Here is a 14,789-nt window from a genome sequence, read left to right on the forward strand (position 1 = left end):
CACAAACAGAAACTTTTCTAACACGGTCACAGTCTCCTGACATGCAAATTCACTCTGAGGCAGTTTTCAGGTGTTTTAGCGCTAGAAAAAGCACCTGAAAACAATGGGTGCTTTCACACTGGAGCGGTGCGCTTGTGGGACGTTGGAAAAAGTCCTGCAAGCAGCGTCTTTAGGGTGGTTTGGGAGCGCTGTATACTACGCTCCCAAAATGGGCAGTGCTTCGGAAGCGGCAACAACATAGGAGTTTTTAACCCCTTTTCTGGGGTTAAAAGTGCCCCACTAGCGGCCGAAAAGTGGCGCAAAAGCGCCGCTAAATCAAGGGGTGCTTTACTGCTTAGGGCAGGCGATTTCAGTGTGAAAGCAGCCTAAAGGGATAAAGTAGGAGAGCAAACATTGCACAGCCTCCTAAAAGAATTTGCGTTGTCTAGTGATTTGTTGTTCTGGCTTTAATATTTTTGAATCATGAAATTACAACAAGCATCCCGCATCGAATTCGCAATGGTGTGAGCCCAGCCTTAAAGCCCCTTTGACACTGAGGCAGTGTTCAGGTGTTTTAGCGCTAGAAATAGCGCTTGGAAAGCACCTGAAAACTTTCCCATGGGAAATTGCAATACGCATGCTGTAAATTCGTGTCAGAGTGTCTTATATTTATTTTTTTGTGCCTGGAACTGCACTACGGCCATACAACAAGGCCTGTGAGATAGATGCCTCCATGTATCTTTTACATCAGATTCAACTGTCCAGTCACTGAGTCCTCCCGCACCATAGATAGAACACAGGAAAGCTCAACTGTCTATTTGTACTAACTTGGAACACGTGGCTCCGCTGCAGAATGTGACAACACACCGCCACCTACTGGCTAACTATTCACATTGCGACCAGGTTATACATCGCTTCCTGCGAGTAGCAACATGGCGACATTCTACAATGTATTAGTTGTACCAAGATGGCGGCGTCGTGAGTAGTTCTACTATGGATTAGGAGTACCAAGATGGCGGCGTCGTGGGTAGTTCTACTATGTATTAGGCGTAGCAAGATGGCGTCGTCGCAGCTAACAGAGCACTGGCTATGTCACACGGGCACAGTCATGGCGGGGACTGCTCTTGCAGCGCTGAGCGATCTGACGGGCCGGAACGTGGTTTGGAGTATGGACTTTATCAGAAGATTGACCTGGAAAAATTACAATGTCTGAATGAGAGTGAGGAGGGAAGCGGCAAGACTGTGTTCAGAGCCTGGGAGGAGCGGGGGGATCGGAGCCGGGTAATGTCACCCACCTGCCTCTTCTTATGGCTGTTTGTTTATTAGAAGTTCCCAAGGGAAGCTTGTATTACAAAGGTCTGATAGTTATTGTTTAGTATGTCAAACATAAAAAGCAAACATGTTCTATTTGTCCCGTTTAAAATACCATTCAAATTGTTTTATGTCTATTTAAATGCAAAAAAACAAAACCTGTTGATCCTGCCAGAAATCCTGTGAGCTTATAACAGACAGTGCATGCAGACAGCACAGGAAGTTATCAATCACATTGTTTTCTGAGGACTACAGAATGTTATAAAAAAAGAGATGGGAGGGTTCCTTCATCCTATGTTGTCCTGATTGTCCTAGGACCAAATGTGTGTTAGGGCCCTTTCACACGGGCGGACGAACGGTCTGTTTTTTACAAGACCTGTCATCCGACTGCTTAGCGGGCAGTCAGTGGAGCGATTTCCCCTAGCGATTTTTACTAGTAATGGTGGGGATCAATGTGTTTTTTTTTTGTGGGGACTGCAACATTGCAGCAGACAGATCAGACACTTTTGACACCTTTTTGGGATTATTGACATTTATACAGCAATCGAAGCTAAAAATAGCCACTGATTACTGTTTAAATGTCACTGGCAGGGAAGGGGTTAAGTCAGGCCTCCACAAAATCCGGGTGCCCGATCGCAATTGCGACAATAAATTGTGACCTGGCGCAGCTTAGGGCTGCAGAAGGCCGCAAAGCCGCGGCCTCAATTACCGCCGGTAGTTGAGGCCGCGGCTTTGTGGCCTTCACAGAAGGAAGCTGAGACCTGCAGAAGGCTCAAAGCCGCGGCCTCATAATTGAGGCCGCAGCCTTCTGCAGGCCTCGGCTTCCTTCTGTGATCTGGCACCATCTTGTGGTGGCCATCGGCATTACAGGTTACATTACAATTAGCAAAACAGCAGTTCTGTGTTTTTTTTCACTGCCATCTCCTTCCCTCTAATTAGAAACCCCAAACATTATATATATTTTTTATTCTAACACCCTAGAGAATAAAATGGCGGTCATTGCAATACTTTCTGTCACACCGTATTTGCGCAGCGGTCTTACAAGCGCACTTTTTTGGGAAAAAAATACACTTTTCTCAATAAATAAGACAACAGTAAAGTTAGCCCAATTTTTTTTCATATTTTGAAAGATAATGTTACGCCGAGTAAATTGATACCCAACATGTCACGCTTCAAAATTGTGTCCGCTCGTGGAATGGCGACAAACATTTACCCTTTAAAATCTCCATAGGCGACGTTAAAAAAATTCTACAGGTTGCTTGTTTTGAGTTACAGAGGAGGTCTAGGGCTAGAATTATTGCTCTCGCTCTACCATTCGCAGCGATACCTCACATGTGTGGTTTAAATAACGTTTACATATGCGGGCGCTACTCACGTATGCATTCGCTTCTGCGCGCGAGCTTGGCGGGACGGGGTGCGTTTTTTGGCTCCTAACTTTTTTTAGCTGGCTCCTAGAATCCAAGCAAATTTGTCAAACCCTGGGTTAAGTGTTCCCTAGGGAGGTGTTTCTAACTGTGGGGGAGAGTGGACTGACAGGGAGTAGACAGAGATCGTTGTTCCTGATCACTAGGAACAGCAAATCTCTCTACTTCCCTGACAGAACATGGATCTGTCTGTACACTGACAGATCCATGTTCTGGCTCTCTGAGGAGCTATTGTGGGTCGCCATGAGTGTGCGTGCCCCGTATAGCTCTTAAAGTGGCCAACGTGCGCATACGGCCACTTTAAGACATTGTGGATGTGATTGGCCTACTGTGATGGGCATAGTGAGGCTGCAATTGACGGGTACAGTTTTATCCAGCAGTAATGATACATAATCACCTGATAAATGGATATTTACAGTTCTGCATTACTAACAGTTTAATTTTTGCTTTTGTTTATGCCCCCCTAAAAATTTTGATGACCAGCCGCTGCTGCTGACTCTATTTTTTATAGTTTGTCAATCTGTGTGTGAAAGGCACTGATTGGATGCTTGAAACAGATTCCATCCTTTGCTACAGCTCAAAGCAGGAAGGGTCTGAGGGCATCTGATAAACAGAGGGGGTTTTTCCTCCTAAATGGAAGAAATTGAGGGTTCAACTTGCCCATCTGCTCATTGTTCAGCTGTTCGTTGGTACATGATCTTTCACTCGTCCTTGCTTACGCTGTTTGCTCTTAGTGCAAGTGTATCTGAATGTGTGACTACCATGGGAGATATTAAGAGAGCAGTATGAATTGTAGACACAGATAGAGAATAATTCTGAGGTGTTTATGGGACTAAATGTACACCAAATACTAAAGAAGCGGCATAAAACTTTTGCAAATTGAAACTTAAAGCGGCGCTCCACAGAGAAAAAAAAAAAAATCAAAAATGCTGTTAAATTTTTTTTTTTTTTTACATACCTGAAGTGCCTGTTGCTAGGCAGATCGTCCTAATCTCCCACTTCCTGATCCGCGGTCCGTCTTCTTTCTTCTCCTCCTCGGCTGCCTCCTGTGGAATGGGGGTGCGGTGTCTCAGGAGACATCACCCATTCACGTCGCGACGCACGGCTCGTGCATGCGCAGTAGGGAAACGGGCGGTGAAGCCGCAAGGCTTCACTTCCTGACTCCCTCACTGAGGATGGCGGCGGGGCAGCCAAGACCCGAGCGTTTGCTCGGCTTCAGCTGCCATCATCGCGGGCCCCCTGGACAGGTAAGTCTCCTTATTAAAAGTCAGCAGCTACAGTGTTGGTAGCTGCTGATTTATTTTAATTTTTTTATACGGCACAAATTTTTTTTTTCTTTTAAAGCTACTCTTTAGTGTCACTGCATATGACAGCTGCCTTCATAGTGTTTCTCTTCTTTCTTTAGTTTGTAGAAAGTGATGATGATGAGGAATTACTTTTCAACATTCCGTAAGTATGATTTATTACTTTTCCTGTGTACCTTCCTTTTGTTTCCCGCTTTTTCATAACTGCAGATGTCCTTGTTAGGTTCACAGGGAATGTAAAATTGAAAGGCATTATAATCATCGGGGAGGACAGCGATGCTCACCCTTCAGAGATGAGATTGTGAGTACCAAAGCACCAAGATATATTTTCTTTCTCCAAGTTTTTCTCATCTGGTACTGGCTGCTTGTGTATGCATGTACATAATGAGTAAAGGTGCACCAAATCGAAATTTTGGTGCCAAAACCAAAAATGCAGGATGCACTTGGCCAAAAACAAGTTTTACATTTTTTTTTTTTGTTATATAAAATTGTGTTATTCGACTTTTTAATTGAATATCATAAATTTCAATGAATATAAATGTATCGTTTACCATTGTTGGCACCTTTTTTAGTGCAAGAAAAGCTCAAGAAAAATGTATCCCTTTAAATTCTATGTATGTCTGTACACTGGTCCATTGCGATTCCATTGTGGTGTTAAAAATCCTGCTTGCTGCATTTTTGGTCAGTTAAAAAAATTATGTTTTTGATGTGTTTTTTTTTTGTCACATGAGCTATGAAAAACGCCCCATAAGCTCAGCTAAAATCGTCCCAAAATCTTGGTGCGTTTTTGATATGGCCGAATGCCGATCGGTGCATCTCTAATAATAAGTCATTTATTTTTATTTATGCAAACTTACAACAGTCCTTTATAAATAGGACTGCAGCCTTGCTAATTAACCACTTAAGGACCTGCGCACGACTATATACGTCCTATTTCTGAAGCAGCTGCTGCCACAACCGAGATATCCATCTCTTCAGGGGTCGGTCTTTTAAACCATACTGATGGTCTGCGCGGCGGATTCGCCGCAAGATCACCGTTATCGGCGGCGGGAGAGGGCCCCTCCCGCCGCTCTCCCGCGCCCTCCCCCCGCTTACCGGAGCCGCCGGCGGAGGCGATCGAGTCCTGTCTCCTGCTTGGCTGGGATACGAGTGAGGGCAAGATGGCCCCCACCCATCTCCATAGCAGGGCGGAAGCAACGTCAAAACGTCACTTCCGCCAATGCTTCTTAAAGGCAAATTTTCCTGTTTTAATTTTTTCAAATGACTATTTATTTATTTATTTTGCATTTTAGCCTAAATATGAGATCTGAGGTCTTTTTGACCCCAGATCTCATATTTAAGAGGACCTGTCATGCTTTTTTCTATTACAAGGGATGTTTACATTCCCTGTAATAAGACTAAAAGTGACCCATTTTTTTTTTTTTTAAACGGTGTAAAAATTTAGTAAAATAAATAAGAAAACAAAAAACATTTTTTTTAAAGCGCCCCCTCCCGAAGAGCTTGCGCGCAGATGCGAACGCATACGAACATGATGTTCAAACCGCACAAGTGAGGTATCGCCGCGATCGTTAGAGCGAGAGCAATAATTCTAGCCCTAGACCTCCTTTGTAACTCAAGATGCAACCTGAAGAATTTTTTAAACGTCGCCTATAGAGATTTTTAAGGGTAAAAGTTTGACGCCATTCCACGAGCGGGCGCAATTTTGAAGCGTGACATGTTGGGTATGATTTTACTCGGCGTAACATTATCTTTCACAATATAAAAAAAAAATGGGTTAACTTTACTGTTGTCTTATTTTTTAATTAAAAAGGTGATTTTTTTCCAAAAAAAAGTGCGCTTGTAAGACCGCTGTGCAAACACGGGGTGACAAAGTATTGCAATGACCAACATTTTATTCTCTAGGGTGTTAAAAAGATATAATGTTTGGGGGTTCTAAGTAATTTTCTAGCAAAAAAACTGTTTTAATCTTGTAAACAGTCTGAAAAACAGGCTCGGTCCTTAAGTGGTTAACAGACTAGCAGTTAAAAACTGCTGTTCCGTAATGTCATGCATCAATTTGAGCACCAACCACAAGACTGAACCAATAGACATTTATGGACCAAGTCAGTGTGGTCTATGAACCAAAGAGCACATGACTTGATTGACCGCATTTAAAAACGCTTGGATATTTAGGCACATGTGACTTCTGTTATTTTAGCGTTCCAGCCTCACCCTGTTCTGTCCCATCTGCTGTTGCTTGGTGGAAAGCTATGCTGCTCTTTAATTGTCCCCTCCCTCCTGTCCCCATTGTATGCCTCTGAATTTTCATTGGAGGACATTGCTGTGTCCTGTTAGTGACTATGGAAAATTCATGTTTTGGACTTTACTGTTATGTGGAACCACATTTTTGTCAGTACTAACCACTTTACCCGTCTTTATGGGAAATAATGGTTTATTGTAATTAATCATCATTAGGGACTAAGTGCATATTTATTGTATCCTTTAGTATACATTCTACCCGCTTACAATACCGCTTGTCTACATTTGTTGGCGCACATCTTGTCACCACCTCTAGCCAAAATCATTTATAGCTGTACCTTTGTTTACACAGCAGCTTCCATACACTTCAGTGGGAAGCCCTTCTGTGGGCCTGCCAAGCTGCTGGTGGAAAATCTGTATTATTTTTATATAGTTTTAACTCCGAATTTGAGGTAAGTCTATTAAAATACTTCTGCCTATGATTTCCCCTAGGTTTAAGAACCTTCCTCACATGAGCTTTGATGACGCTGGAAGGGAGGCAGACCAGGTCTTTAACCTAAACATTGATACCACTGGAGATCTGGAGTATCAGACAAAGTAGGTATTGCCATCACATATGTGTGTTAGCCTGGAAAGAGTTTTCTACCTCCAGCCTATGTTGGGTAAAATGACCAAGACCATTTTTACCCCCATCCATTATCCTTTTGCAGTGTGCCAGTAAGCAGCTCCAAACCTACTACCACTTTAGAAAAAATTGGGTAGTGGCGCTGAAAAAACAATAGAAAAAAAGGGCCTAATCCTCAAAAGAGATACTCCGGCGTAAGCCGTCGTATCTCTGGTTCTAACTTTGGAACTGATCCTCAGAAGCAGTTTTCCTAAGTTAGGCAGAAGATCCGACATCTGTAAGGGACTTACACTGCCGGATCTTAGGATGCAGTACCGCATCCGCCACTGGGGGCATTTCGAGTCGAAATGCCTCTTCTGGTATGCAAATTAGCACTTAGGGCGATCCTCAAAGCTTTTGTGCTTAGTTTTTGCGCCGTAAGTGTTAGTTTGCCTGGTGTAAAACTAGGGCTGGTTTTACAAAGTGTAAAGTTAGTCACACCTTGTAAAGGCCCATTCGAGCGACGGCATTTGGTATGCATTCCCGAGGGAGAACTCCACGGCAATTTGAAAAATCCAAACCGGCATGGGTTCCCCCCCCAGGAGCATACCAGGCCCTTAGGTCTGTTATGGGTTGTAAGGAGACCCCCCCTCCGCCGAAAAATCGACGTAGGGGGTCCCCCTACAATCCATACCAGACCCGTATCCAAAGCACGCTACCCGGCCGGTCAGGAAGGGAGTGGGGACGAGCGAGTGCCCCCCCCCCCTCCTGAGCCGTGCCAGGCCGCATGCCCTCAACATGGGGGGGTTGGGTGCTCTGGGGCAGGGGGGCGCACTGCGGGCCCCCCCACCCCAGAGCACCCTGTCCCCATGTTGATGAGGACAGGACCTCTTCCCGACAACCCTTGCCGTTGGTTGTCGGGGTATGCGGGCGGGGGCTTATCGGAATCTGGGAGTCCCCTTTAATAAGGGGGTCCCCAGATACCGGCCCCCCACCCTAAGTGAATGGATATGGGGTACATCGTACCCCTATCCATTCACCTGTAGGCAAAAAGTAAAAGTTATTAAACACACAACACAAGGGTTTTTAAAATAATTTATTATTCTGCTCTGGATGCCCCCCCTGTCTTCGTTATTAGCTCAATTACCAGGGGGGGCTTCTTCTTCCACTCTCCGGGGGTCTTCTCCGCTCTCCGGGGGGGGTTTCTTCTTCCGCTCTCCGGGGGGGGCTTCTCCGGACTCCGGGGGGCTTCTTCCATCTTCTCCCCTCTTCCGCTGTTGACTCGGCGAACCCCGGTTCTTCTGCAGATGTCCGGTGCCTTCTTCTTCAGCGCTGGCTGCCTGCTATCTGTGTGTGTTAGCTCAATTTCTAACAGGCAGCCGGCGCGGTCTTCTGTGACGTCAGGGTCTTCTTCTCCCCTCTTCCGATGTTGCCTCGTCGCATCTTGTCGCTGTAATGATGGAAGCGCGCCTTGCATCCCATTTATATAGGCATCACCGTCCCATCATGCTCCGGCAGGTACCCACGTGGTGGGTGCCTACCCACGTGCACCCACCACGTGGGTACCTACCGGAGCATGATGGGACGGTGATGCCTATATAAATGGGATGCAAGGCGCGCTTCCATCATTACAGCGACGAGGCAACATCGGAAGAGGGGAGAAGAAGACCCTGACGTCACAGAAGACCGCGCCGGCTGCCTGTTAGAAATTGAGCTAACACACACAGATAGCAGGCAGCCAGCGCTGAAGAAGAAGGCACCGGACATCTGCAGAAGAACCGGGGTTCGCCGAGTCAACAGCGGAAGAGGGGAGAAGATGGAAGAAGCCCCCCGGAGTCCGGAGAAGCCCCCCCCGGAGAGCGGAAGAAGAAACCCCCCCCGGAGAGCGGAGAAGACCCCCGGAGAGTGGAAGAAGAAGCCCCCCCTGGTAATTGAGCTAATAACGAAGACAGGGGGGGCATCCGGAGCAGAATAATAAATTATTTTAAAAACCCTTGTGTTGTGTGTTTAATAACTTTTACTTTTTGCCTACAGGTGAATGGATAGGGGTACGATGTACCCCATATCCATTCACTTAGGGTGGGGGGCCGGTATCTGGGGACCCCCTTATTAAAGGGGACTCCCAGATTCCGATAAGCCCCCGCCCGCATACCCCGACAACCAACGGCAAGGGTTGTCGGGAAGAGGTCCTGTCCTCATCAACATGGGGACAGGGTGCTCTGGGGTTGGGGGGCCCGCAGTGCGCCCCCCTGCCCCAGAGCACCCAACCCCCCCATGTTGAGGGCATGCGGCCTGGCACGGCTCAGGAGGGGGGGGGGGCGCTCGCTCGTCCCCACTCCCTTCCTGACCGGCCGGGTAGCGTGCTTTGGATACGGGTCTGGTATGGATTGTAGGGGGACCCCCTACGTCGATTTTTCGGCGGAGGGGGGGTCTCCTTACAACCCATAGCAGACCTAAGGGCCTGGTATGCTCCTGGGGGGGAACCCATGCTGTTTTTTTCTTTGAAAATTGGCATGGAGTTCTCCCTCTCAGGAATGCATGCTGAGCGACGCTGTCATTTTTTTTTTTAAATTGTTTTCCCGGCGCGTCTTTTTTTTTTCCCCAGTCGCAACTTTAGTGTCCCGTCGCAATCCACAAAGCCGCCCGGCGTCAATTACGTTCGCGCGCTGCACGTCGGGAAAATTACATCACACGCATGCGCAGTACGGCCGGCGCGGGAGCGCGCCTCATTTAAATTGTAAACGCCCCCCGGAGAGGAGGAACGCCTTACGACGGCGGCACTTAAGTTACACGGCTTGAAATTTTTACGTAAGTGCTTTGTGGATCAGGCACTTAGGTAAAAACTTTAAGTCAGTGTAACTTAACTGCTGAAAGTTAAGTTACGCCGCCTGGCTGAGGATTTGGCCCAAAGTGACTAAAAATTCACAGTCGTTATAACAAAGAAGGGAACCTCCTGAAGATGAACAAATGAATATAAAACAATAATAAATGGATAAAACCTTAGAATTGGACTGGAACATGAATATAATAAGAAAGATGCAGTCCTATGCAAAAGCAGATGGTGTCAGTCTGTAATACGGGGCAAAGCCTTCACAAGTTGGGGAGATGATGCTTACTACCACTTTAGAGATTGGCTTTTTGTGTGACATAACCCAACTTTAGTAAATATTGTTTTTTGCCATTGACGCATCATACTGTAAAAACAAAAGATTTGTAATAGTTAGGCCCCCTTCGCATGTGCGGATATGTTTTTAGGCATCCGCTTGCTCAGCGGGGATCGCTCTGTTGATCCCCGCTGAGCCGGCAGATGACTAGTCCATCTCTGCAAACGGATCAGTCAGATCTCCGCTCTCCTCTATGGGGGAATCGAATGAAAACAAACCGTCTGTCTTTTTTCATCCGATCCGTCAGACGGATGCAAAATAGGGTTTGCACTCGTCGCACTTTAGCGGAAAGGATCGGATTGGGGCTGACATGTCACCGCCGACATCCGACGCTCCATAGAGGTGCATGGAGCGCCCCGTTCAGGTCCGCCTGATAAAACTGACAGGCAGATCTGCACGTGTGAAAGGGGCCTAATAGCTACTGAGTCACCTCCTAGCTCAATCCAACGATCAACACTATTACAGTGAAGGCAGTGGAAAGGACTTTCATCCCATAGTCTAATGTTGCGTACACACGATCGGAAATTCCGACAAGAAAACCGTGGATTTTTTCTGACGGAATGTTGGCTCAAACTTGTGTTGCATACACACGGTCACACAAATCTTGGCGGACATTCCGACCGTCAAGAACATGGTGACGTACAAGATGTACGACGAGCCGAGATGAATGAAGTTCAATAGGCAGTTCGGCTCTTCTGCTTGATTCTGAGCATGCGTGTTTTTTTTGCGCGTCGGCTATGCATACAGACGAGCGGATTTTCCGATAGGAACTTTTTCCTATAAAATAGAGAACCTGCTCTCAATCTTTTGTTGGCGGAAATTCTGACAGCAAAAGTCTGGTGGATCATACACACGGTCTAAATTTCCGACCAAAAGCTCACATCGGACTTTTCTTGTCGGAATTTCCGATCGTGTGTACACGGCATTAGAAATCATTGGATATAGAGTTTGTCTTCTAACCAGAGGTTGTAAACTTCAGACATGGAATATGAACAAATCATTTTCCCCTATATAGCCAGTCCCTGCGTTACGAACACCATAGGGACTCTAGGTTTGTTCTTAAGTGGAATTTGTGTGTAAGTCAGAACAGTGCATTTTTAAGTATAACTTCAGCCTGTGCAGGGATGTGGGATGTTCCTGGGCACTTTTGGATATGGTACAGGTAGTATGGGATGTGTGGGATGTATCTGGCACTGCAAGATGGCTGCTCGGAGGTATCCAGGACCAGCGTGGAGCACAAGCGGCTGGCAATGAGGCCTGTTCGTAAGTAGGAGTCGATTCGTAACTGCCTGTAGTATGTACTTGTTTCAATTAGGAACACCAAGTGGTTGATTTACTAAAGGAAGGGCACGTTGGATTTGCCTTGGGTAAATAACCCCCAAAGTGTTGCTTTTGTCTTCTGCTTTGTTCCTCTGCTTTCGACATGAATCACTTCTGATAAGTTTTCCTGACACCAAGAGAAAAATTGTGACAGGGAAGGGATCTGTAGATGATTGACAGCCTCACTCTGTACCTGTTTATAGCCGTGTTTCCCCTACATACATTTAAATTGCAGAATTTACACAGCATATCTCAGCTCTAAAAAGCAGGCAGCAGAGAGCTGGTGTTACATCAGTGAGGAGAAAGCTGATTGTAGGGAAGAGAGACACTCCCCTTCACACAGGAATAGAGCTGAGGCTTTTAATCAGCTGGAGGTCCCTCCCCTGTCACCATTTTTCTCTTGGTGTCTGGAAAATTCATCAAAAGTGATTCATGTTGACAGCAGAGGAACGAGGTGGCAGACAGAAATGAAACTTAGTGCTCTGGATTGAGACAAGTACACACTTTAGAGGGATAAGCTTTGGTCATATGTCTGAGGTTTGCAACTACTTTTAAAGCAGTTGTGAACTGCTGATATTCAAAAAAAATAACAACCTGCAAGGCAATGGCATAATGTGCTAATATGCAATTCATACTATGAAATGCTCACCTGCTCACTGCTGAGGGCTGACATGTTCCCCCTGTCTGACTTTTGGGTTCGCGAACTCCGGCTATGTGATAGGCCAGAGCCGCTATGACATCACTCATGCGAGTGCGTTTCCGGCATGGAAAATCAGAGAGCCCTGCTCATTAGAGCTTATAAAACAATTTTTTAAGTACTGTCAGAGTACTTATTTACAATTTTCTCTTGCCATATATATTGTTCATCGGCATATAAAGGTAATGTTTCTGTGTTTTTGTTTTAGAATATCCCGGTTCTCCAGTGTATCTCATTTGTCTATCCATATCTCTAAGAATTTTGGGGCTGAAAACACAAAGATTTTCTACATTGGCTTAAGAGGAGAATGGACAGAGGTAAAAAATGTGCATTTATTTACCAAAACTTTTGGCTAAATCCTGGAATACATTAGGCTTCATATTAAACAGTTGCAATTGCCACCCACATTCGTAAATTTGCAGCCAAGACAGTGATAGGAAATCAGGGGCTGCCTGCAAATAAATTTTTACCTTTTTACATTTGGAGGATTGGAATTGATGATGTCCATAGCCAATCTACCGATCAACTTCTGTTCAACCGCCCTTTGGTTTTTCCCTGCTTGATCAGTACTATGGGCTATAGACTGCAGCAATGATCATTTTATTCTGACGGGAATGGATTGCCTTAATTTGCATAGATTTCCTCTCACATCCTGTTTGGCAGGAAAGAGAAGGGAAATCTCTGCAATGGTGCAGCAGAAAACATATAGCACAGTGAGGAAAGTTTGTGGTCCAGGATGATAGAACAGTCAAAATTAGAAGTGGCACACCCCTCAGTTACGGAATGCCAACCATCTGCATACTGGAAGCAGCGTGGTAGCTTAATGGGGGCACTAGACTAATCTGCCTCTCAGCCCAGTCCGCCCCATAAAGCGTAGTGCAAGCCGGTGGGGACTCTTTCCGTGCTGCCCCCTTGCAAAGTGCTGCCCTAGGCCTGGGTCTTGTTGGATACAGCATTGGGGCCAGTTCACACCACATGCACTCCAGTGCGTTTTTTTTTTTTTATTTAATTTTTATTATTGTTTTCTGCATCAAAATGCATGTAGGTTATAAGGTTTCTCAGTGGCATAGTTCACGCCAGTTCCAGAAAAAAAAAAAAAGTAGACCGTGCTTCATTTTTGGTTTGACCTTATCATAATTCATTTGATAGATAAAACCTGAATTACAAATGTCTTTTGTTTACATTGCAGGCTCATCGACATGAAGTGACCATCTGTAACTATGAGTCTGCAGCTAATCCAGCTGATCACAAAGTAACCCAAATCAATCCTCAATCGCACTTTATTTCCTAATCTCATAATAATGTTTGTTGGCTCAACAAGTTAGCTTTTTACTTCCGCATGATTTCTGCTGTTTATGAATTTGTTCAAATAAAAACGCCTCATCTTGATACAATTTATATGCCCTTATATTTTTTATTTGTTACTTGTTACAGGTATTTTTATAACACCAACAATTTACACTCGCATCAGTCCCTGCCCTAAAGGCCCCTAACTCGCTTGCGCATACACACGCCAATTTTAGACCAGATCCAATTACCGTATCCGCGTGTCTTTGGAGTGTGGGAGGAAACCCACACAAGCATAGGAAGAAAATGCAAACTCCATACAGGTAGTTTCCTGGTTGGATTTATACCTAACCCTGACATGACCTTTGTGCTGCAAGGCTGTCCACTAAACAACAGAACAAAAAAATTTCCTGCGCTCCGGTGTTTCGCTAAGCACGGGTGGTATAGTCCAGTCTAGTTTCAGGCAAGGTCTAGAATCTTGCATCCCTCCTCAGAACAATGGGTGTTCATATAGCTAGAAAGAAAAAAGGAGGGCGCACCAACCGAGTGCATTATCGGATATGAAAGTTTTATTAAAAATAGAATAAACGCAATAGTCCTACTTACAAACAAGCTTTAGGTAAAGGTTTTTCTGACAGTGAAGCTGTATCACTTGACACCTGCAAGCAGGACTTGATGACAAGAGGATCAGACGGTACCCCAAACGGCTGACGCGTATCTGGGGAGCACCCCTTTCTTCAGAGTCTATGCAGTCCGTGGTACCTCTTTCCTGTATGCCTATATATACCACACACACACGTATACACATGTGCATCCATAGGTCCAAGCCCAGGTGACCATCAATCGACTAGCCCCCGCCCATCAAAACAAACTGGCTCCACCCATGGGGGGGCGGAACTCCCACATTCTCATCCCAATATAGGTTTGCCCACTTGCAATCCAACATGGCACCTCCCCATTCCTCCACACTGGCAAGGGTCACAGTAATGCACACCGACACAAAGGCATCCCCATGCCAGACTGCATCCCGATCTCCTTATATACAAAGAGGGGGAGGGAGAACCAGAGGCAAGTGCAGGCCAAATCGGGGGCTACAAATCCTTACCCTCATGTCTCACCCCTCGGGGCGCCGCAGGTGACGGTCGGGCCATCGTCCAGTGTCGAGGGCACTGAGAAACGCCCCAGAAACACTTCAGCCGTTTGGGATACCGTCTGATCCTGCTTGCAGGTGTCAAGTGATCCAGCTTGACTGTCAGAAAAACCTTTACCCAAAAGCTTGTTTGTGAGTAGGACTATTGCTTTTATTCTATTTTTTTTTTTTAACTTTCATATCTGATAATGCACTAGGTTGGTGCGCTCTCCTTTTTTCTTTTTTTTTCTTTTTTCTTTTGTGAAGACCACTAAGCCACTGTTCTGGCTCTATCCTACAAAGCATATTTAGTAGACATGGAAAAATGAATA

General features: G+C 45.6%; 1 protein-coding gene across 3 annotated transcripts; it reads left to right on the forward strand.

The window, feature by feature from the left end:
- The first annotated feature begins 1,011 nt into the window (after positions 1 to 1,011).
- On the forward strand, positions 1,012 to 13,439 carry PITHD1 (PITH domain containing 1). Of its 3 annotated transcripts, XM_040336979.1 has the most exons (6): positions 1,022 to 1,260; positions 4,120 to 4,163; positions 4,242 to 4,319; positions 6,749 to 6,853; positions 12,250 to 12,358; positions 13,231 to 13,439. In XM_040336979.1, exons 1-6 carry the CDS (start codon positions 1,069 to 1,071, stop codon positions 13,330 to 13,332), a joined length of 630 nt encoding a protein of 209 aa, XP_040192913.1. In that variant the 5' UTR covers positions 1,022 to 1,068; the 3' UTR covers positions 13,333 to 13,439. The 3 variants fall into 3 exon arrangements, with proteins under 3 accessions (XP_040192915.1, XP_040192914.1, XP_040192913.1); XM_040336981.1 differs by lacking the exon at positions 6,749 to 6,853 and having other exon boundaries at positions 1,012 to 1,260; XM_040336980.1 differs by lacking the exon at positions 4,242 to 4,319 and having other exon boundaries at positions 1,019 to 1,260.
- The last annotated feature ends 1,350 nt before the right edge of the window (positions 13,440 to 14,789 follow it).

The sequence above is a fragment of the Rana temporaria genome, chromosome 2, assembly GCF_905171775.1.
Source record: "Rana temporaria chromosome 2, aRanTem1.1, whole genome shotgun sequence".
Taxonomy (NCBI): domain Eukaryota; kingdom Metazoa; phylum Chordata; class Amphibia; order Anura; family Ranidae; genus Rana; species Rana temporaria.

Coding starts and splice junctions, on each gene's coding strand:
- PITHD1 (XM_040336979.1), top strand. CDS start 1,069: ATGTCACACGGGCACAGTCATGGCGGGGACTGCTCTTGCAGCGCTGAG. Junction 4,164..4,241: donor GAATTACTTTTCAACATTCC/GTAAGTATGATT, acceptor TGTCCTTGTTAG/GTTCACAGGGAATGTAAAAT. Junction 6,854..12,249: donor GATCTGGAGTATCAGACAAA/GTAGGTATTGCC, acceptor TTTTTGTTTTAG/AATATCCCGGTTCTCCAGTG.